The sequence below is a fragment of the Pagrus pagrus genome (assembly GCF_965226575.1).
Source record: "Pagrus pagrus genome assembly, chromosome: 6".
NCBI lineage: Eukaryota > Metazoa > Chordata > Actinopteri > Spariformes > Sparidae > Pagrus > Pagrus pagrus.
The window spans coordinates 4,154,103-4,177,494 of record NC_140190.1 but is presented as its reverse complement, the minus strand read 5'-3'; the positions used below and the strand labels follow the sequence as shown (position 1 = coordinate 4,177,494).

The 23,392-nt window shown below is 41.1% G+C and overlaps 2 protein-coding genes across 4 annotated transcripts in view; one reads left to right on the top strand and one right to left on the bottom strand.

Annotated features, from left to right (window-relative positions):
- Window positions 1-384: 384 nt before the first annotated feature.
- Window positions 385-22,984, bottom strand: s100p (S100 calcium binding protein P; the record flags this gene model as incomplete). 3 transcript variants are annotated; one of them, XM_084355237.1, is made up of 5 exons in its annotated part: window positions 385-1,212; window positions 1,791-1,986; window positions 2,089-2,259; window positions 3,068-3,175; window positions 22,820-22,984. In XM_084355237.1, 4 exons carry the CDS (start codon window positions 3,115-3,117, stop codon window positions 928-930), a joined length of 702 nt encoding a protein of 233 aa, XP_084211363.1. In that variant the 3' UTR covers window positions 385-927. The 3 variants fall into 3 exon arrangements, with proteins under 3 accessions (XP_084211363.1, XP_084211365.1, XP_084211364.1); XM_084355239.1 differs by lacking the exon at window positions 22,820-22,984 and adding an exon at window positions 15,646-15,713; XM_084355238.1 differs by lacking the exon at window positions 22,820-22,984 and adding an exon at window positions 6,708-6,761.
- Window positions 6,802-23,392, top strand: part of tbl1xr1a (TBL1X/Y related 1a) — a gene marked incomplete at its 3' end in the record, with an annotated part of 132,417 nt that continues 115,826 nt past the window's right edge. The window contains exon 1 of the mRNA XM_084355233.1: window positions 6,802-7,069. The remainder of the gene's footprint in view (window positions 7,070-23,392) is intronic.

Sequence of the window (23,392 nt, the reverse complement as noted above, 5' to 3'; positions counted from 1 at the left end):
TTTTGTAACTGGCATGTAATCTGATAAATTGCATTGTGGGTAATGTAGGCAGCGGGTTGAGAAAAGGACCGCTGTATCGATTTTGATCACACTATCCAAAATGAGTCCAACAGTGTTATAAGTGTGCAATGTTAGACCAGCTGACTGCTTTTCACAACCTGGTGCCTACATTTCCCACAATGCAACATAGTGAGCCACTGAATGATATGTAGACCATTAAGCCAATCTCAGGCTTTATCAAACAGTCAATCATTATGAAACAGTGAACATAATCTCTGTGACACCGTCATGAAAACTCTTGAAGGATCAAACGTCGGTATGAAGACGTAACAGGCACATTGTGTTTATTTGGTAGTAAAATCATTCACGTAACAAAACATCTTTGGATAGAAAACTTCAAATCAATCACAGGCAGCACTGGTGAAACGTGTGAAGCTGCAAATACGCACTGCTCAACCTGACTGAGTCCAGATGATGATTAGCATAATTATTGGCGAGAGAGCAGATACACGTATATCCCAAAATGTTGACCTAGTCCTTTAATGGCTAGCTTTGGAAAAATAAAATGCAGAATAGGCAATTAAAACCATTGTGTCACATTTGTACAAATCCTGAAATATCCTCAAATATCACTGGCCAACCAAAATAATGGAAATGATAGTTTTAGAGGTTGTTGCGGAGCCTCAACCACCAGCAGGTCAAACCAGCATCAGTTTATCTTCATCTTCTGGATTTCCACCCTGTTTGTCTCTCGAGCTGCTTTGAGAGCGTCTCTGAGGTCTTCTCCGTCCTCCAGCTGTCACAGACAGATAACATGTCCGCTGTCCCTCCTCTTTGTCCTCCAGTCTTAGCCTGCTGAAAACACTAGCGGTGTCCCCGTGTCCATTCAGAGGAAACTTCCCTCCGAAGCTATGAGCTTCCCACCGTTCATGTCTTAATGCGGCTCAGTCGCTCGCTCATGATGGACAGATACTGGGTCAGCTTCACCATGGCGATGATGATGGTTCCTCCGATCAAGGTGCAAGTTGGCCAGAAGAGGGAGTGGAAGACGGCGACCTGGCCGTAGATCTGCGTCATAATGGCGCTGTCCATTCTGTCCTTTGGGTCCACGAAACACTGGACCGTGTGCTGAGACCTGAGGCGCTCAGAGATGTTCTGAACTATTGCATGTGTGGCCGCGTAGTCCTTATGGCACTTTGGGATGTAGAAGCACTGAAGGAGAGAAGAGAAAAAGAAGAAAACGGAGATGTTGTGTTATTTGTGTAGAGCCGGCCGGTCCTGCAGTCCAAAATTTATTCAGGTACCAAGTGACACAAAGTACTGCACCTGAAAAAACACTCGTAATGACTGTTGTCAAGTTTAATATATAATATATAAAAGACCAATATTGGCACCCAAGAACTGAGAATTATTTATTTTATTTATTTATAGAAATCTTTTGATGTAACGATCATAAATTGATTTCACTGCAGGTTTTACAGACTGTTTCTATGTACGCAGTCTATATATGTATGTGGCCAAAATCCAAGCTATTATTATATTGACAACCTGATACATTGATCTGACTCTACACTATACACAAACAGTTGATGGGATGAGAGGGAGAGAGGGGGACGACACACAGCAAAGGGCCACAGGTCGGACTCCAACCCTGGGCTGCTGCAGCGAGGACACAGCCTCTGTAGATGGGAGGCCTGCTCCACCAGCTGCAACCAGCACAAAAACACATTTATCCTCTCCACTGAAGCCACAGACATCAGTTAGAGATGGAGGGAACGGTTGAGGAGTACCTCAGGGTTGCTGTCCTGCGTCTCCTCGTTGTGAAACAGTCGAACGACCTTCCCTGTGGAGTTGAGGCTGACGTAGACCTGCAGACAGGGGTACCGGGAACCCTTCCAGCACTCTGCTCCACAGCTGTACGAACAGTTCACATCCCACACGATGGTGCAGTTCACGATAGTGCAGCTGGTCTCATCCGTCCATACACTATATATAGTTGAACACAGATGAACACAAGCATCAAAATCCCACAGGAAAAGGAACATTTCTGTTTTCCGAGCTGTCAGTGACTGTGTGGACTGTTGTTACCTGTCAGAGTAGGAGCGCAGGATGGTGATGCCCAGGACAAAGTACATCATGACAGACAGGAAGACCATGCTGAGGCCCAGCAGGATGGCTCTGTCCTCCCCTGCCCTCAGAGCTGTCACCGTCTTCCTCCTGTCCAGGACCTCATATTCTCGAATCTTCTGGTAGATGGATCTAAAAAAAAAGATCAACAGTTTGAAATGTATTCCTTATTTCAGACCACTGCCTGGTAATGTTTATAGTTTGTGAGTCTGTGTGTGTCTTAATGTCAAAAACACTTATTGTAACACAGAAGGGTTTTTGAGTTTACTGCCGGGTGATTATATGTCTGTCTGTCTGTGGACAGATTTGTCACCCCACCATAACAAAATGAAAGTCGAGTGTCGTGTCGGGTGTGATCCCATCATAAGATGGTCTCTTGTTTTTATTCTTCAGCTGAGAGACGAACTATTGTCACTACTCACACACCAACGGACACTTCAGCTATTTAAAGCACACACACTTCATCTATCTCTGGCACAACTGCTTCTGTCACCACACTTAAAATGATAAATTACGTCCTTTAATCTCCTCTCCCACTTTCAGCCTCCATACATCAACTGCAAACTCATTTTCTGCTTTCAGCTGGCAGATAAAATAGTACAAATGACATTTCAACTGTTGTCACTGCTTTCATGCCAGATGACACTTCACCTGTTCGCAGCCTGTTACTATCTGTGGTGCTTCAACTTCAGCTGAAACTGTCATTTGTCTGCTTTATCTCTGCTACTGCTACAACTAACAAGGTTCAACTTACAATACTTATACAACTCCCGCTGATCTCATCAAACAAGGTACATTTGAAGACATTTTACCCTGTTTTATACTTTTGTGCATTTAATTTCCAGCACCCTTAAATTTTCTGCAGAAATGTAGCCTTTTGAGGTTCTTGCACATTTTTGCATCGACACTGAAACAAATTGTGCACGCCATCATTCAGTACCTTTGGTCACCTCGGCCATCTGTGGCTTTACTTCCTGCCCACAGGAACATCGTATCTGAGGAATGAGGGAACTGTAGTCCACCGTTGCTGCCAGAGGGGATGACCCACCTGCAAAATATGTGAGACTGTTAATTAAAAAAGCCTACTGAGTCTACAGGATCTGACTTCTGCTGCCCTGGCGGTTCAGGAGACATCGTCCAAAAATACTACAATGAAGCCATAAATGATTTAAGGAGGTTTAAAAGGTCCACAGGGTCTGTTGAACAAAAACTAGATTAAGAAACTACAGCATGTCTAAAACCATGATGGCAGATTGCAACCAACTGAACACCCCTCGTCTCATCCTTGTTGGCCTGTTTCCAGCTACTGTAGAAACATGGCTGTGCAACATGGCAGAGTTTGTTGAAGAGGACTTGCTCCCTCTGTAGATATAAAAGGCTCATTTTAAGGTAAGTCCTAGTTTCAGGTGATTATAAACCAATGAAATCATAATTATGAATATTATATTCATTTCTGCCAATAGATCCCCTTAATTTCTACACACTGGACCTTGAATACATAGGATTCCTAATTATTAATTATCATCTGAGCACACCGGGCCGACTCGGACGTGATCCCTTGCACAGACAGTCAGCTCGTTAAAGGATAATCGTACCAGTTTCCATCCTAACAATACAGAACAGGTGTTTGCTTTTGATCCCTCTGCCCACCACTGAGGCCCTGCCGGGGAAAAGTTTGCTCACCTCTGTACTACCTCTGACGAAGACCAGAAGGCGGGCTCATATTACACCGGTTTTAAAATCACTGCATTGGCTCCCTGTGTGTTTTAGGATCGATTTTAAGGTCCTTTTGATGGTTTTTAAATGTCTTAGGGGTTTGGGACCTTCTTATCTTTCAGAACTGCTTTTACCATATGAACCCTCGCGGACCCTGAGATCCTCCGGCACTGGCCTTTTGATAATCTCTAAAGCTAGAACACGAACGTACGGTGAGGCAGCTTTCCAGCACTACGGCCCCCGTCTGTGGAATAGCCTGCCGGAGGACCTGAGGGCCGCAGAGAATGTTAATATTTTTAAAAGCAGGCTCAAGACCCACCTATTTAACCTGGCTTTTAACTAATGTTTTATTCTCTTAGCCAATTTATATTTTAGTCCTCGCTATTTATTTACTTTTATTTATTTATTTATTTAGTTACTTTTACTGTTTACTTACTTATTTATTCTTATAGCAGAGCTGATTTGAGCTACTTTTAGTGTTTTATTTATTTAACTTTCTTATTCCATATAGTTTTATGTAGTTTTTAGGTAGTTTTATGTTTGATGTTTTATGTTTTTATTGTCTCTAGTTCTTTTATGCTCTTATTCAATATCTCCAGTGTTTCCTCGGTGAGGGCTGTCTGCGCTGGGGGCTGCTTTCGGCCGTGTCTGGGATGTCTCTGTCTCGTGGCGAAAATCATCTGGGCTTGGTGGGGGGCCTATGGCAGTGCTTAGCCGCGCTGCTGTGGGGCCCTCGCTGGCCTGTAGCTGGGTGGGCGCCCGAGTGGAGGTGTCCTGGCCTGGGCAGTGGGCGGCCCCTGGTGCAGACGGCCTCCTGTGACAGCGCTTCCTGACTTGGCTCCTCTGTGTTCAGCCACATGTTTTTAAGATCAATTTTATTTGTGTGTGTGTGTGTGTGTGTGTGTGTGTGTGCGCATGTGTGTACGTTTATATGTGCTGGGGTTGGGGCCTTGGGTGGGGTAGGGCGGGATGAGGGTTGTTTTTAAAACATGTAAAGCACTTTGTGCTACATTTTTAATGTATGAAAAGTGCTTTAAAAATAAAGTTATTATTACTAAAGTGTGCAGACTGTAGAAAACATCAAAGAGGCAAAAACAACCCGGGCCTGTTGTGAAGACACATGTTCAGATGTCATCACTGCACTGACCCAGCATGCCTCACAATTATTTACAACCAAGGCTTAACGGCTCTCTTTCATCAGTCATCACAGCTCTGAAAGGTTATAGTGTTGTCAGCTCTCTGTAGGCAGAGAAACAGACCTCTCCAATGATATCTACCTAGCAGTGAAAGTTAAACTTGAGCTGCATTATGGGAAATGTAGGCTCAAGTGTTTTTGGTGCATAACACATAAACTAGGGACTAAGGATATCTCTGCCTCTGCAGTGTTTTTCATGTGTCCCTGGTTAGTCTTCCCACATTCTTGAAGTACGTTACTACTGCAACACATACAAAGGTTCCTTAATACACTTGTTTCTACAGTTTTCATGATCCAACATAGTGCAGCGAATATAAATAAAGAAGGTTAGCCTGGCTTTGCATTGATTAGGGATGCATAATATATATTGGGCAGATAAACTATTGTTTATTGGCCAATAATGAAATTATAGCTGGTAAGTAGAGCCTGAGCAGCCTTTGGTTCCTTGAAATATCTGTACAGAAACTAATTCATTGTGACAGTATATCAGTCTGCCTGCATGTCTTCCAGTTAGTATGGAAAAACATGTGCACGTATGTGTGTGCACGTGTCTTTTATGATTTATGTGCGACAAGTGTGTTGACTGACTGCATGCCTCCACCGGTCTGCATGTGCGTCTTTGAGCGTTATATTTGTCTAAAGAGAGTTATCTTTGTGACTGATGGAAAGTCTCGAGCGGCGCACACACTCGTGAAAACGCTATGTGGACACTCTGTCTTACACACATAACTGTCATTGCTATACAGTTTAAGACCTCCTGCACACATGGAAACCACTCCGTCTCATAAAAGCTGACGTCGTCAAGGTCAGACAACAGTGACTGAGAGCACACAGGGAAACTAACATTATATAATACGAACTGTTGTCTTACAGCAATGTTTATAAGCTTGTAAAGCAGAAAAACCAAAACAAACACTCCTCTTTCTTCTTCTCCTTGCAGCATCCAATCAAAGCCGTGACCTAGGCAATACTACAAAGACAGACCAAAACAACTCCACTACATATTCCTGACAGCTGTAGTTATTAGAAATATACTGTAATTACTTATTTACTTTTTGCTTGTTGTATTTAAGGAAGCCTTCTTTAACACATTGGCCTACAGAGGACTACAGATGAAAAATAGCCTCTTCTGTTAATTTAACTCATGTATCAAATGAAACTAAACTGAATCACATACTTTACATAGGAAGAACTTCTTAAAATGATGTAAAAGTATATAATAAATGAGCTTCATTACTTGCAGCTCAATAAAACAGCCAAAAATGAGTGTATACAGTATATAACTACATGTGTAACTACACTGTCCCATGATGCACTGCGGCCCCAAAACACTTTTTCACCATAAGCTAACATTGTGAAAGAAGCAGCTGTAAAACAGTGGATAAATTATTTTGAGCGTCACAGCACCCGCGAAATGACTCGCCCCACTGTCATAATTTGAGCCATCCGGTCCAATAACATCTGGAAAGTCTATTTGAGCCGCACGATTAAATTATTTTATCGTCATTCAAGCTAGCCGGGCGCTAAACCGGAAGTTAGCCGGCTCGGTCGGCGGAAGAATCATATAATTGAATGAGACTTTCTTTTTTTAAATGAGAAACCTTAATATTATACAGTCATCGACTAACATGTATAATCTACAATAAAAACGTAGATTAAAAATGTTTACGTTGTGTAAAGTCACTGGGAGATGACGTATTTCCGGCCCCGGGCGCAATCTGTTGCCATAGCGCCTCGTTATAAATTGCACATGCGCACTTCGCTCGCTGTAATCGCAGAGATAGCAGCTCGCTGGGCGCGAACTTCAAAGCCCCAATGCCGCGATAGACACCGCGACAAGGAGCTGACGGAGGAGCAGATGACGGAGAAGCAGATGACGGAGAAGCTGTGTGTGATGGAGTGAGATGTGGAGAAAAGACCGAAATGGAGAAATAAAGTTCAGTGAAGTCGCTGAAAACAACGGGAGAGGAGAAAAGTGCGGGAAAAGCTGAGAGTAAAAGAGCAGAACCGAACCAGCGGGGATCCAGTCAGGTACGACCGATTTAAAGCACGAACAAGCTAAGAGCCGCAGGGAAAAAGCTAACCATCTTAGCTCAGCTTGACACAGAGGTGAAGTTAGTTTGATGTTGGATATTGGACAGACATTCACTCCAGAGACACCCAGCGGCGTCTCTTTCTCAGTTGCACCCAGTGTTGGCAGCAGGAGGACGGTTAGCTGCCTCCCAACACCTCGTGTTGCGCTGGAGGCTGACGTAGGGACCATCAATAAATGACTACTGTTTGTGTGATTTACACAAAACTGCACCAGTAGGGTGCTTTGGCGCGTAAAATTTCAAGAGCTGACACTGTGTTTCAGGGCTGCTGGCTGACATGCATTAACTGAAACACTCACTTATTGCAAACACACGACTATAACTGGATGATGGAAATAATAGTTGCTTTCAAAAGAAAATCATGCAATCAGAAAAAATAGAGAGAAAAGATATAACAGTAATTGAAAGCTGTGTTCAAAATGATCAACTCAAAATCTCAGTGTCCTCTTTTTCAGCTCTTTGAGTCACATCAATAATGTGTGAGTCACTAACAGAGTTCAACCTACATTAACAGATTTTTTTGGCTACTTGGCACAATGAGCTGTAAACACAAGATTAAGTTACCATCACCTTATAAAATTGATATGTCCAACTTGTTAATAAGCAAACAGCTGCTTAGCAGATAACACCATTAGTATTCAGTTGGAGTCATATTGGAGTCATGTTGGTGGCTTGGCAAATGTACTACTGTCTACCATGTTCTTCGTCTCTACCAACTCCTGGAGGAAATATCTGTCTCTTCAGCAGCTAATGCTGTCTCTGTCCATCCAAGTTTGTCCGTTTGCTTTAAACAAAGCTAATGAAAACAGAGAGAATTTACCAAAGCGGTAAAATTACGAGGGGTAAAACTGAAACAACACCACACTGAATGGTGCTAAAAAGCCCCACAGAGCTCAGAGGAACTGATAATTTAACATGGGTTTGTGACGGTGAGTGACATCATCCACATTACACGTTGTCTTTTGATCCATTACTAGCAAAAAAAATATTTATTCGCGCAGCTTTGAATTTTAAAATCTGTCTTGCTACTGAACGAACTCTGGCTGAGAAAGTAATTGGGAGTCAAAAGGTAACCAGTGTGAGGCTGCTCTGCCAACTGAGATCAAATGCAGTGTTGAGGAGAATGTGGAGATTATAACGTTATGCTACTGCGTTAGGAAAGGTTTTAGTGTTAATACTACTGTATTTACTGTATGTAAATATAGTAACAGTTATTGATCATTTCTTCACCACACAGTTGCTTGTTTTTTCTTCAAATCTGCCACCGGCCTCGATTACAGGACTTCGCTGGTCACTAATGTGACAAGAGAAAAAGGCCATTAGTGTGTTTTAGGTTTAGCAGCAGCTGCATCGACATCACATGCAGGAAGTGCTACTTAACTGTTCATTCCCACATGATTAGTTTACTAAGAGTCCAGCTGATGGTGCTGTTGATTATTCTGTTGGACTCAGAGTGAGTGAAACTGAATGGTAGATAGAGTCACTGTATGTTAAAAATGAATGTGCTTTGGATCAGATCATTCTGTCCATTGTTTTTCATTACCAATACTGCAACACTAACATAAGGAGAAGTTATAGTGTATGTGAAGTTTTACACTTTAGGAACCAATGGGGAGAGAAGTATTCCTTAAGTTACACTACCAATATCACAGTGTAAAAGTCCTGGATTTAATATCCTGCTAAAGTAATGATGTCAGGAAAAATGTGCTTAAAGTATCAAAAATAAAAGTACCTATTCTACAGTGTGACTCATATATGACATCATTAGATTGTTAATGCTGACACATCACTGCATTGTGGCATTATGTGCTGTAGCAGCTCAAGGTGGAGCTAGTTTTTCTATTTTAGTTATGGTTATCTTAAAGGAACTTGGGGCAGGATTTGTGAAAAGATAAACATTTAAGTTTAAGTTTTTTTAATGCTAATGGGTGATGAAGCGTTCAAAAGGATGAGCCCACCCATGTATCTCTCCATTGCCTTGAACAGGCTGTGTGCTACATAATATACTGCAATTCAGGCCTGATTTTCCCGCGCAGTCCTGCGGACGTGAAGTCAGCTGACGCTGAATGCGCGTCCTCGACGGCATTCAACATTAAGTTTCGACTTGGAGGAAGAAGACAAGCGCAGTGACCCGGGTCGTAATGGAGTCTGCTGCGGCCAGCAAACGACTGACCGCCACGCAAAGTCCAATAAAAACTAATCCGTGGAAGAAAAAGGTTTTATTGGCAGCATCTCGTTACTCTAAACAAAGTTACGAGCAAAGCTGGGCTGGCACCCGGATATACATTGGTTACGCACTCGACTCATGGAGGCAGCTACAACTGGAATTGGGTCTGAAAACGGATGCTGACATTGCTCATTTCCTAGTAACCAGGTAAGAAAACATTACAGGTAATGTTTAGAGCTTGATTTGAAAATCATATGAGATCACCGAGGACTCGGAGTGACCTAAGTTAGAGTTAGTTACATGTTTGCAGCTAACGCTACTTTGTACGTTAGGTGATCTAACGCTGTGTAACACTGAATAGTTACAGACTGCGCACTTTCCACGGTCCTTTAGTCTGAAACCGAATAGTTAGAAATATGTCCCTTTTATATATAAAAGGCAGTTTAGAGCTAAACGTGAAGTGTACAATCGCATATAAACAAGCTCAGGTGGTGTTATATAAATTGATATTATTATTATTACAACCTTGCTTTGGGGGGTGTGGTGGGTGAAAAGAGTGGTCTCAACTCATCGATAGAGCTTTTAGCATTTATTCTTCTAAATTTGACTTGTTGTACCTTCCACACAAGATTGTTTCAGATATCATACATTGCATTGTATGTATAGCAGAAGAAATTGTTTCTAAAAGTGACACACAAAATTTCCGAACGACTGAGACATGTGTTTTTAATTATACGGCCATAGTTGTTCTGGCCAAACAGAAAAGAGACCAAGGTAGCAAAGTCACGGCCAGCTTGTTGACATATGCTTGCTGACTCAGACTGTAACTTTTTAAAATATTGCTGTTTTCCAGCTACCAGAAGAAGCAAACTCCTGAAGCAGCTACTCAGGGAAGTAAGGAGATGAGAGCATCAACACCCAGCAAGCGAACAGCTGCTAAAATCTCTCATAGATTATCACCAATTGAACCAGTGTTTGAGGGGTTAGTATGTTTTCACTTTCTAAATTTTAGTCATTAGGAATTTCAATCTTTTCAGAATATACACACAGAGCTGCTGATGGTTTACAAAGTGCAATTGATGCTCTACCCATTGTTGGGCTTGATGAATCTGTCGTTGACATTCAAAACTGCGATGATGAAACGGATGAAGACCCTGAAAACCCTGAAAACCCTGAGTCCGATGAGGAGAAAGACAATGATGTGCCCTCCTTCCCCAGTCCAGAGCAGGTCTCCGTTGAAGATGACCTACTGTAGTTGACCAGCCTGCATGCATCGCCTTCAACAGCAGCTTGGCAAGAATGGTCAATTTCCTCCAGCTACCCATCAAGAAATGTCCTTATACGGACGACAAGACGGGTACAGGATGTGATGCCACTCCACCGTTTCAGGTCAAATTCCAGAAAAGGGGAAGTGCTACCATTATCGAGTGGGTGAGTTGACATTCAAAATGTTATCAGTTTTGTTCTCTACACAAAATTAAACACAGAACACAGAGTTTACACTGGTCAGGTTAGTCTTTGAATGACAAGTAAAGGAAAAATGGGGCCATGGAAGTCTCAGAATTTACAGAGGATCACAAAGAGCTAGAATGTAGCCTACAAAGAAATTTGAGTTTGAGCTTGAGATCTGACTTTGGATTTACTTGGCAGATAAGCTTCTAAATATGAATGTCATCTGGCTGCCGGACCCCCATAAACAATAAGTTGCTGCCTATATAGACATCAGATTAGATTGCAAATAACACTTATTGGTAATTGTCCTGCTACAAATCACCCAACTCTGTCAATACTGACCTGCACATATCAGTTTGGGGACCCAGTGAAGAGTAGATTGGAAATTGTTGATGGTGTAGGAGCCATGTTTTATTTATAAACACCTATAACACCAAACCGCTAGGTGGCAATATTTTCTTTGTGTTGCTGACCTGAACCGGATGTTGGCGGGGGTCAGGCAGGTTACTTTAGGTTACTCAGTGGTGTTGCCCAGGTGTTGTTGATAAATGGAGGAGCAAACAGTTTTCGACTGTGCTTGAGCGATTTTTCTGTCTATTTTTTTATGTTGATAAATGATAAGTATGTGGCTTCATTAAGAAATTAAATGACGATTATTATTTCAAACGCAAAGGACATTTTCGTTGGTTTATTGCTCGAGTACACGTCAAAACAAAACAATCAGCATCCAGTAGTGAACAAAGGAAAGGACTAGTCACTACAGATGGGAATCAAAATAAACTGATGCCTTTACATATTGTATTTCCTTATAATACATATTTGCTACTGTGTATTACTGCACCGTGACATAGTAAGTGCACAAGGAATTGAATCACTTTTATATCTGTACAAATTTGAAATGAAAACATGATTATTTGATTTTATGGACTACAGTGAATCTTGTGTTTTCTTTCTTTTCTAGTTTTGCATTCATGGGCATAAGCTGTGGAAGTGGAACAGCCAGCCTGTCCTGAAGTATTCAATGCAAGGAGGGGACTTCATGGTCGCCACAAACATACTCCTCTCTGGCAATAACTTTTCAAAGATGGCCCTCTTCTTCCGGTATATGAATATCGGCTTAGTGTCTACAAAAACATTCAGACTAATTCAGAACCATTACTCCACTGACTCTATAAAAGAGTTTTGGGAGAAAAAGAGAGCTGCCATCATTGACCGCTTGCGTGCAAAGGACAGTGTTGTTGCCCTAGGTAAGTGTGGAACTGCATCTTGCAAAGTCAATTTGGCAAAAGTTATGAGAAAGAAAAAACAAATGACATTTCTTCTCACTGTCCCTGAGAAACGATTGTTTCCCAGGTATTGTAAGCTATTACTCTATTCAACATATGTCTGTGTAACATGAGTGTATATCTAAAGTAAAAAATAAATGCTAATACACTTCCAGGATATGTAATGGCCCTGGTTTCAGCTGCAAAGGTCATAATATGCTTGCTTTATCTATTTCAGCTGATGGAAGGATGGACTCCCCAGCTAAGTCTTCTATTTATCAAATCTCTGATCTGTGTAAACACATTTGCTGCAAGCAAAATTGTTTTTCATGTGATAACAACACATTTATATCTACAGGCCACACCGCCCAGTACTGCACTTATACCACTATGGAAAATGAGTCTAAGGACATCATCAGTGTCGTCACTGTGGACCAGAGACAAACCATCCGTAACAGTGTGATCATGGAGAAGCATGCCTTCATACAGACGTTTGACAGCCTTTTGGAGGACCTGAACATCACAGAGATTGTCACAGACGCACACATGCAGATTGCAGCACTGATGGGTGAGTATATTTATTACAAAAATTATTAGACACTTGCACGACTGGTTATGGAGACTGTGACTTCTCATCTCTGAATCACAATTGCCAAAATTATAACAATGTAATAATCTAATATTGTGACCAAGCCTTACTACATCTTTGTTTATTCCAGACGCTAAGAAAGGGAGATACAAAGACAAAGGTGTACTGCATTCTTTGGACATATGGCATGCGGCAAAAAATTTGACCAAGAAATTTCATGCGGTAAATATACTATAAGTGGATGTTACTGTTTATACTTTTTGTGAATAACACTGAAAAAAGATTTTTTGTTGTTGTCATTTTTCCTTTTTTGGTTCACATGCTGGGATTGTAAAGGGTCATTCCATCCTACTTGTGTGGCTGAGGGACATCATCAACCAATTTTGGTACATTTGCCAGAAAGCCAAACATTGTGATATGTTCAATGTAAGTAGTGTTATTTCATAAGACAATGCAGTACATCAGGGAAGTGTTTTCTCTCTCTGTTGACATCATTGCGACAACACAACAACAATCAATGTTGAAATAATTATTTTTCTATTTTCCTATGATTGCTACCCTACTTGCTTCTGGTGGTTGAGGAGCGTTTCTGTCACATGACAAATGTTTTTCTTCTCAAAATTGTATTTTGTTGAAGGATATGTGGATGGGGGTGCTTTATCATGTCACGGGGGAAGCATGAATGGACCCGTGGCAAATGTGACCATGGACCACTTGATGAGGCGACCTGTGATAAAGAGCTCATGGTGCCAGGGTCTGCACCACATGAGGCTCTTCAACGAGTCATGTTCAACAGACGCTGGTTGAAGGATGTCGCCAAGTATCTGACCCTTCGGTAAATTAATAACATTGTCTTGTCTGTCAGAATATCTTTTCCATTCTTTCCATTAGCAGAACAGCTATAGTATCAATATGAAACCTTACACATTACAAGGTAGCACAACAGGGAATCATAAAAATATTCTTCAAAAGTTTTAGCTTTGCTTTACATTACAGGTCAACTTCAGAACTTGAGAGTTTCCAGAATTACATTCTCACATATGCTGGAAAAAGGTAATTTGATTTTGATTTGATTAATTCACTTGTTTTATTATAATTACAAAGAACAGTTGAAATTATTGAGTTATCCTGGTCCCATACAAATGAAAAGAGATGTTTCAAGCGAGCCCTATGCCCAAGAGAATGGAGTCCTTGCAGATTTTATTTGGTCTAACTCTTTTACCTCTATTGTCCCCCCTCCCACCCAGGTTTGCCTTTCTCTCCTCCCGTCTATGAAGCAAGGTGTCTTCACACTGCATTAGACTACAACCACCACAACCACCGACCAGATTACATCGGCCGGAATAATGAGAAATCGTAAGTCTCACATTTTATTGATTGCCTATGCAATCTTCAAGACAACTGAACATGATCTGTACTACAAAATAACTGTTGGTTGACAGGAAAGGTAGGGGAGAGAGGGGGACATGCAGTAAATCTTTAAACTGTTGTCTTTTAGATACAAGAAACTCTACAGCAAGAAGTCGCGCAATTACCGTGATAAACAGTTCTCGGGACAGGAGGGGGAACAGACAGACAGACAGAGATTTGTTGCTTTATAGTTAGATTTCTTTGCCGGCTACTGCATGCATGGCATCATCAAAACAGTCAAGTAGAAGCCACAAAACCTGTTCAAGGTCTGCTGCTGTATTTATTGACACAGCGATGCTAATTCACACTCAGTAAACCAATCTGAAGGACCTTAAACACCAATATTACATGTTTTATCTTTAAATTGGCTCTCTTGATGAGGTCACATTTTCCAATAAACAAAACAGAAGTCAGGTGGGGAGTTAAACACAAGCGAGAGGAACAAGACAACCAAAACATGAGGAAGCTGTTGGCAGCTGGCTACTAAAACAGGAGCAGTCAACATGACAGGACTAAATATTGACCGAGGCATGCTACACTACACACAAAGACAGACTTGGTCTATAAAAGTAATAAGGCCATGAATGATGGAGCACCTGATGGGGTGCCTGAGTCAATATTAGCTTATCCTGTACATGTATGCTGTCTGGTTGGTGGTTGTTTCAGAGGCCGCAGAGCGCTCAGCTGCAGCTTAGCAACAGCTTTTAGTTCTTTGAAACCTACACAGGTGATAAGATGGTCAGTGGTGGGAAATGTCAACATGGGGATTGAAGAATAAAACTTAATCAGAAATACAAACTCTATTCTGAACCAGTGTTTCCCAACATGGGGGTAGAGGCCCTGCAAGAGGCCACAAGATCAATAACAAGATGGGGACAAAATCTGGGTTTTCACTTCATAAATTCTGTTTTTTTTTCTGATGTTGAATCTTTTTAAAATGAGCAGTGGACTACATTATGTCTTTTTCCTGTTCAGAAAATTATAATTGATATAGGTGTCAATATCATTCAGACCTGACTCATCAGCATTTTGTTATTATTAACATAAGTGTTAAGATGGATGGACAGTGAGTCTGCATCTGTATATCACTCCTGTTGAATGTTATGAGATTTTAATATTACCGATTAATGTCAAGTATAACACTAAACATCTATCAAATGGCAAAAAGCAACTGCTTTATATGATGATATAAATACAGAGACAAGATAACTGAGCGATTATGCTTGGTACAGTCACATGTTGTTTAATATAATGTAGACACCAAACAATCCAGTAGTTGAAGTTAAATTAAAAGTAATTCCTCTGCTCAGGAAAAGCAAAGAAGAAAATAGAAATCTTCCAGAAATTGCTCTGTGTATATAATGTGTGGTATAAATACATAAAGGTTGTATGTAGTGTGCTGTATAGTAGAATGATAATAATAGTGTGAACAAATGAATACCATAAAGAACAGACTGACAGATGTGTGACTGTAGTAGTGGCAGACAGCGAGCAGATTCAAACCAAAAGCATTATCAGGTTTGTTTCAACCCAAATATGAGGACTGAACAATATACAAAGTTACCCCAGTGACAACATCCTACACTTGCTTTAGTCCTGTAAGAGTGGAGTGTAGATAAAACAGAGCTCACCTGATTTCTGACGGTGGCGTCGGACACAAGTCAACGGTCAGACTGTCGGAGCAGTTGTCCCCTAACATAGCACCTTGCACTTTACAACACCTCCACCCATGGGCTCGTGTTTATCTTTATCCAGACTGTTGCTTCCGTTTAATCCACATGATATTGCCTCAGCACTTTAAGTTGCTGAAGCTTGGCAACAGAAAGAAAATTAATTTGGATTGTTTTCTTTTTACTTCCTGTGTCACAAGCTGTCCAAATTTGAGGACGCTTCACATTAAAAAAGAAAAAAAGAAATGATGAGAACTTTAGAAAAAAAAGATGTTTCAAAGCATCTAATGACAAAATGCTAATGGATTCTGACTAATAAAAACTGAGGAAAAACAGGAAGCGGCCAATAATGATCCATCGTCTGGAGCCATTCTCCAAATAATAACCCACTAGTCTTTGTGGCTAAGGTGAAAGAAGCCCTGACTGAGGTGTCAGGTCTCCACAGCAGTGTTGTTTACGTCAGCCTCATCAGCATCTGTCTGTGGATGTGGGAGGTGGCTGGGCTGTGTGGATGTTTGTGTTGGGGTTCACGGAGAGCAGAGAGACATGAACATGAAAAAACTGATGTTCCCTAAAAGAAAAAGTCTGGAATCTTCTCCAGCTATATCAAAAACTCCTCACAACTACTACTGAAACTCAGGAAAACAGTAGCTGCTAAATGAAAGCTGGCAAAGTGATGGCAAGCAGAGTAATGAATACTGCTTTTTAAAATTATCTGTGGCAAACAGCATCAGTGCACTGTCATGCCATTAGAAGATGTCCTACAGTGAACTTTAAACTGATTATGAAATACTGATGCCTCTACTCTTTCTTTTTCTGTTCTTAAAAATAATTGGCATTTTATTTGGTATTTTGTGGTAAGTAACTCTAAAAATTACAGCAAAGTCTAACAGTGTAGGTGTATGAACGACAAAGTTTGCTATGTGTTACCATCGTCTTTTACATTACATGATCTGATATGAAAACTCTGTCAAAAATCATTGTCCAAAAGAAAAATAATATTAAAAATCGTTTTACTTTCTCTTGTTTTCAAAACTAATGCACGCGTAGAGCTGATGAAGCTCTTGACAATAGGAGGCGGTGCTGCTTATACTGCTTTTCTTCCTCGTAGCTGCTGTAAGTACAGATCTTACCGTAGTCCTAGTTTATGAGGCAAACTATGTCCTTGGAGTATGGAGATTTACTGGACTAAATCTCTTTTTGTGACAATTTTCTAGCCATGTCTGCAGCGAGAAGAGGAGGTATTTTAAGCCAAAACATTTTCTAACCCTAACCAAGTGGATTTTGTGCCTAACCCTAACCAGACCATAAGCACAGCATTGTCACAACATATTGAAAACTGAACCTAAAGAAATCTTAAAAGTTGCCCCATAAAGAAATGTACATTTTCAGCATTTATCCTGATGATTAGGTTTAGTGTACAGAGATGGTTGGCAAAAAACTGGTGAAGCATCAATCAGCTAAAGAGAAGGGAGATGTTCCGATACCATTTTTTCCCTCCCAATACCAATTCCGATACTTATGCTGTGGGTATCGGCCGATACTAGTACCGATACCGATACCAGTGTGTTATAAAAAATTATATCATACTACACCTGCATGACTGTGATATGATTATCAATGTGGTAAGGCCTGGCTCAGGTTAAACCCTTTGTAAAACATGAATGAATACAGCAAATGAAAGCCATTTATTTTTAAAAAGAATAGTATAAAGCCGAATTCAGCACAGAGCAGACAGGAAGTCAGACACGAAATAATAACATGACATCCGGTTAATTTTCAAAATAAAACACTCCGTGTTGATACAAGCACAAAAACCTCAAATAAGAGACAAATACGCGCTCTTCTTCTAATCCTTCAGTCGGGAACACTTCGTGTTGTTGTGTTTATAACACATACATATAACTGCGCTCGTGTGTGATCATGTAATCATCGCGGGAATTCCTCGGTTTCGTAACTCCAGCTGATCGGCAGAGCTGCGCTGTGGCGGACTCAAAACACAGCTGGTGGGGGTTGCCGGACGAGGACGACGGAGCCAAACCATACCGGAGCCGTAACACAGCGGACACGTATCCTGTAGAATCTCGGAGCTAACGAAGCTAGGCTAATAAATTACGTGGTATCGGATCGGTGCCTGGACTCCAGTACTCGCCGATACCGATGCCGGCATTTTCGGCAGTATCGGAGGCATTTCCGATACTGGCATCGGAATCGGAACAACTCTACTAAAGAGGCAGATATTTTCCTCAGGAGGAGGAACCCAACCCTGTCTTTGGAGCATTTACACACGCGAGCCAAAAGTAGTGTTTTCCAAATTTAAATTGGTGCCTGTGATATGCAACTGCAAGCTGAGAAATAAGATACATGGTAATTTTACAATGTGCAACACTTGGAGTACTAGCTGCTGCTACTTTTTTCAGTGGACGGGCCAGAATTCAGATTGCACTGCCAGCCGTTATCTAATGTCTGGCAGCACGTTCTCGTGGTCTGAAACACACACTGCCTCTGACCTTTTCGATTGACGACAGACATCTCAAATAATAGCTTTGTCTGTATGTGAGTGTGGTGTTTTCAGTGTTAAGTGCCAAAAGTTATATCATACTGGGTAACAACAGAGGCATGAAAGATGATGTGAGAAGGTTAAAAAAAAAAAAGTAATGACGGGATGTAAATGTGTTTTCTGGGCACATCCAAATGCACGTGGACACGAGCTGTAACTTTAGCATGACTTCAGGATTTATATATAACATGAAAGTCTACATGTGTTTTATAAAAAGCCTATCAGATGGTGACAGAAATCAGGTTCATACATGTGGTGTTGTTTTTTGTACGGACGCACAAGTGTTAAAAAGGTCATGTGCGGCATGTCTTGTGCTGTTAAAACCACAAGAGGAATGTTCTCTGATGTGGTCATACATCCTATACCATATACACATGCTGGCACATACTGTCCACATAACTGCAGGCTGCTGTGCCCTACTGCATCCATTGACATCAACACAGCCACATACCACACACACACACACATGCTGGCTTCATGTCAAGCAGTTCATAAGCTAAGCCACTTGTCTCTCTTCGACACATAAACTTCACGGCTTTCCTGGAAGGCGGGACCGTCAGGTGGCATGCTGGCGGCACAGGTGCTGCCATTCTCTGAGGCAGGGTTGGACTGCCACACACACACATGGTGTATCTCAGCAGTGATGTCATGGTTCTGTTTCTGGAAGGGTATTTGGATGGCATGTGTTTCAGTGTGTGCAGCCTGCATTCGTCTGTTGCCACCTGACTGACTGCCGTACAGACAGTGAGTCTGAAGCAGCTGTTCAGTAGAAGTACAGCTAATAAAATGAGGCTGCAGTAAAATGAACTTACTGTAAAATCAATACTGGAGAAACGTGGGGTTAAACAAACTGGAGCGCTGCTGTCACTTTCCCCCACAACACTTACTTCAACTTGAGCTTCAGAGCGTGTTTTTGCGGTGTTCTTTGCCATAAACAGCCAGTGTAACAGTTGGTGACAGACACTGAGCTAACTTTTATGCTGAAGTTGAGACATTTCTTTCATCACATCACATAGAGCCAATCCATGTCTGCAGCATTTGTTTATGCAATTGTGCCACATTCTCTTATATTGCCTTCAAACATGATACATTATTTATGGTGTTGTACGTTGTTTTAATATCATAATTGACAGGAAAATACATTTTATGCCACCTGATTGAATGGGGTGGGGGTTGGGCTGAAGACAGGGAAGGCTAATGTTTGACCAACGATCCTACTTGTTTTGGAGGACACCGTTGTCATGTTTATAATTAAACTGTCATCACAAACGGGAGCTATTCATTTAGATTTATTAATCAAAGCAGTCATAATCCTCAAAATCAGCTGTAGTTATAAACTTGACAGGAGAGGAAGGAAACATAAAGCTCTGATGCTTTAGCTCTGATGGAGCTCTGGATTCATCAGGGAGATGGCTACATAATGTACCTCATGCGTGCAGGGATGCACATCGTGTCTGCTGCTGGGAGATTACTGCAGGTATTTTAATTAACAAATCTTCCTTATTAAAGATTTATTATTTCGCCCGTGACCCAACCACTATTAATACCAATACTTTTTATGACCAGGCCACTCGATCCTTGGATTATCCTGCAGATATTAGCGATCTGCACATCACTATGTATGTATGAATAATAGCCTAAGGCGGTAAAATTTGGGAAGGCTTAGCCCTCTCAGGCCTACATTAGTGAGACATCTTTATGGCCAATTAAGCTTATTTACCTCATCTTCTAAACTAAGTTTGGTGTCTTGCCGTATTACGACACTGAGGTGATAATATGAGCTCCAGTGTAGCAGCTCATTGACTAGCAGATCAGATGTGATTGTACTATAGCAGGAAGCCTTCAGGTGTAAATGTATGTAACTGGATGTTCCTGTGTGGTGTTCGTACATCTTCCAAGATCATGCGCCTCTGACAACCATATACAAGCAACACAATCTCCAGGAAGCCAGTAAAATTCAAAATGCATCACCCAGCACATGATATCTTCAGCCTTTGTAGTGCAAATATCCCTCTTTGTGCTCACCTGGACTGTGGTGAAGGGCTTATAACAAAATGATTGATGAGGAGTACTGCCCGTACCAGAATGTGTAAAAGGCAAAAGGACTAAATTATATCAATACAATTTCTATGGCGTTTTTCCAGTCTGCTGAACACTCAAAGCACTTTGCACTTGTCACAATTACCCATTTATACACTGATGGCAGAGGCTGCCGTGCAAGGTGCCAACCTGCTCATCAGGAGCAATTTTGGGTTCAGTGTCTTGCTCAAGGATACTTCAACAAGCAGCTAGGGGAGCTGGGCAATCGAACCAGCAACCTTCAGATTACTGGACCCACTTCCTGAGACATCCACTTAAAATGCAAGATTTGTTTACCAGGCAAATTTGGCAACTGCATCCCCCTGGTTCACTGGTTGTGTTGATTAATTGCAAATGTGTTAATTTCATTTCAAGTACTGCCCGACATAAACTGCTCTTTTCCCCTGTGTTGTTGAGGGTTCTTAACTTATCTTAAAATAGATTTTGAAAACTTTTACTATTTCAGTTTATAGCAGTTTTACATGATCAAATTTCTGAATACTATAAAGTTGTGCGTTTGATTCCAAATGGCGACAGTTATAAAATAGAAATATCAGAGAACATGAATTCAGTTATTCATAGATGGAAATCCTTATGAAATAACAAAAGAAAGAATGGCGGACTGGTAATTTTATTCCTCCTAGTGACTATTACCACTGTTGCCCAAAACCCTATGACCTCCACTATGGCTGCCAGTAGGTGATTCACTTCATCTGAAAGCCATCTCTATTGTAGCCCGTATGCCAAAGTGGGTATGATTGAAAATAAAAATATAAATATAAACCCAGACAGAGAGAAAGACGTAGGGGAGCTGGAAAGATGGAGTAATGTACAGTAGATGGGATTAGAGTTGGTTTGTCTCGGACGTATTCTGCTGTGAGTGTTAGAATGAGTGTTAATGGAGGAGACGAGGAGACAGCTGCTGTTAATGGTTCAGACCAGACTTGGTGGCTCCCCACAGTGAGGTACCATTAATGGAATGATCCACACTGCTGGGAAGTCACTTTAGTACATGTAATTCAATTATCAGCTGAACTACAGTTTACAGTAGCTGGGTGGAAGGACGACTGAACCCAAGTTTGGAGAAAGTATTAAGAGACTGCACATGGAAATACACACACACACACACATATTTACAGAGACATACACACTTGTTTGTGGCTTTTGATAGTCATCAGATACAGTGGACATTATGATGAGAATAAAAACATCCTGCATTAACTGATTAACTGTCTGTTTGGTGCTGCGGGAACCAGCTGAACACTGACGATTAGCTGTTAGACTGTGGCCTGATACAGAGCAACATTAGCATTCATTTGTTTGTGGTCACTTGATGAAAGTGCATCTAATAATATACTCTCATTTTAGTGGAATTTGCTTTCCACCACCTCTTGGAGTAAATATCTGGTTCTTTAGCAGCTAAATGCTCCACTATGTTCACCAGCTGGATGCTATCTTTGTCTGTAGTTAGAAGGTAGAGTAGGTTTTACGAGCTCTTTTTTTTTTTTTTTAAACGGCTGCCTGCTGCAACCAACGGCAATGCTGAAGAGAGCTGTGACAGTGAAGCTGCGGTCCATAAAACCAAAACAATGAGCTGAAAGATGCTACAACGCTTCTCTGATTTGAGGCGAACTACAGAGATAATTCTGTTTTGGTTTGTTACTAAGAATGACTTGTTTCACATTAAAACATTTGATCCAAGATACAATTATTTGATATATTCAATATACTGTATCCAATAAAAGAAAATAATATCAGCTTGTGTGTCTCTGAAGCAGCCATCTTTATTGCACACAGGTAAGTAGTGTCAAATGAAGCTTGTTCTGATGGCATGAATGTCAAATTGTCATCATCATTTGACTGATCCAACACAACAGGACCTGTTGATGAGAGCTTTTGAATGTTTTATTTTAAACTTAGTCTTAAAGGTGTAATATGGAAGAACTTTAGTGAAAACATTCAAAAATTAGCTAAAATTATTGACAGAATGTGAAGAAAAGACATCTTTGTATTGTGTTGCAGTGATATCTACTTTATGCTACTCTCCCACCAAAATTATCAAGTCTACACAGGTTTTTTAAACGCAGGTATTGACCCAATTCCCACCAGCTACACTTAGCAGCAGATGGCAGTTACTTTAGTGATATACTCAATTCAACAGGTGGTCAGGAGAGTTAGCTCTGTGCAAAATACAGTGCAAAAATATCATGCCAGTGAGCTTTAATATCACCACAACATTAGCAAAGTTATCAGAAATTACAACCAACATATAAAAATATGGCATTGTTTTCATTTCAGTGATTGACAGAGACAGCAACTACACAGAAGAGCTTCACCTAGTGGTGGACATCGTGTTGGATCAAAGCACCTCTATCAAATTCAAACTCTTTAACTTCTAAAACTTTTGTGCAGTGAAATCAAACAGCTACTAAACACCAAAATACCTTCAGAGGACTTTCCTACCTTTCCTCATTCGGTCAAACTGTCTAAACGTACCTTCAAATGCTGCTGAAGTCACAAAGTTTCCTGGCCGCAGGTGTTCATTTTGCAGTTTAATCCCATGGCATGTTAAGAAGTGTCCTCTAGGCTGAGCCAACAAGTGATATTGTGTCTATCAGGGACGGATCAGCCCTCAGCACGCCTCCCATAGTGCAGAGTGCAGTCTGAGGGACAGCCATAATCTCCTCACTGCCCCTCGCTGCTCACACTAATCATCAGAGCATGATGATGGGAGTCTGTGGGAGTCGGGGGAGGGAGACGGTGTTTGATGTGGGAGGGAAAAAAGGGAGAGTGAAAAGGAGGAGATGACAGACAGAGGGAGGAAATACATTATGGGGAGGGATAAAATAACACACACACACACACACACACACAGACACACACACAATAAAGCAGTTTAAAGCTGCAACATGAAACTTTTTTTTTTCATGAAGCACCAATAATAACGCCTGACTGGCAGCTCAAAATGACTGACAAGTGTTGGAGGGGAACAAGCTTGACAATACACCTCATGCTTTAAGTCCTCAACATGTTTGAGGTTACTTTTTCCCCTCTATGACTAATGTCTCA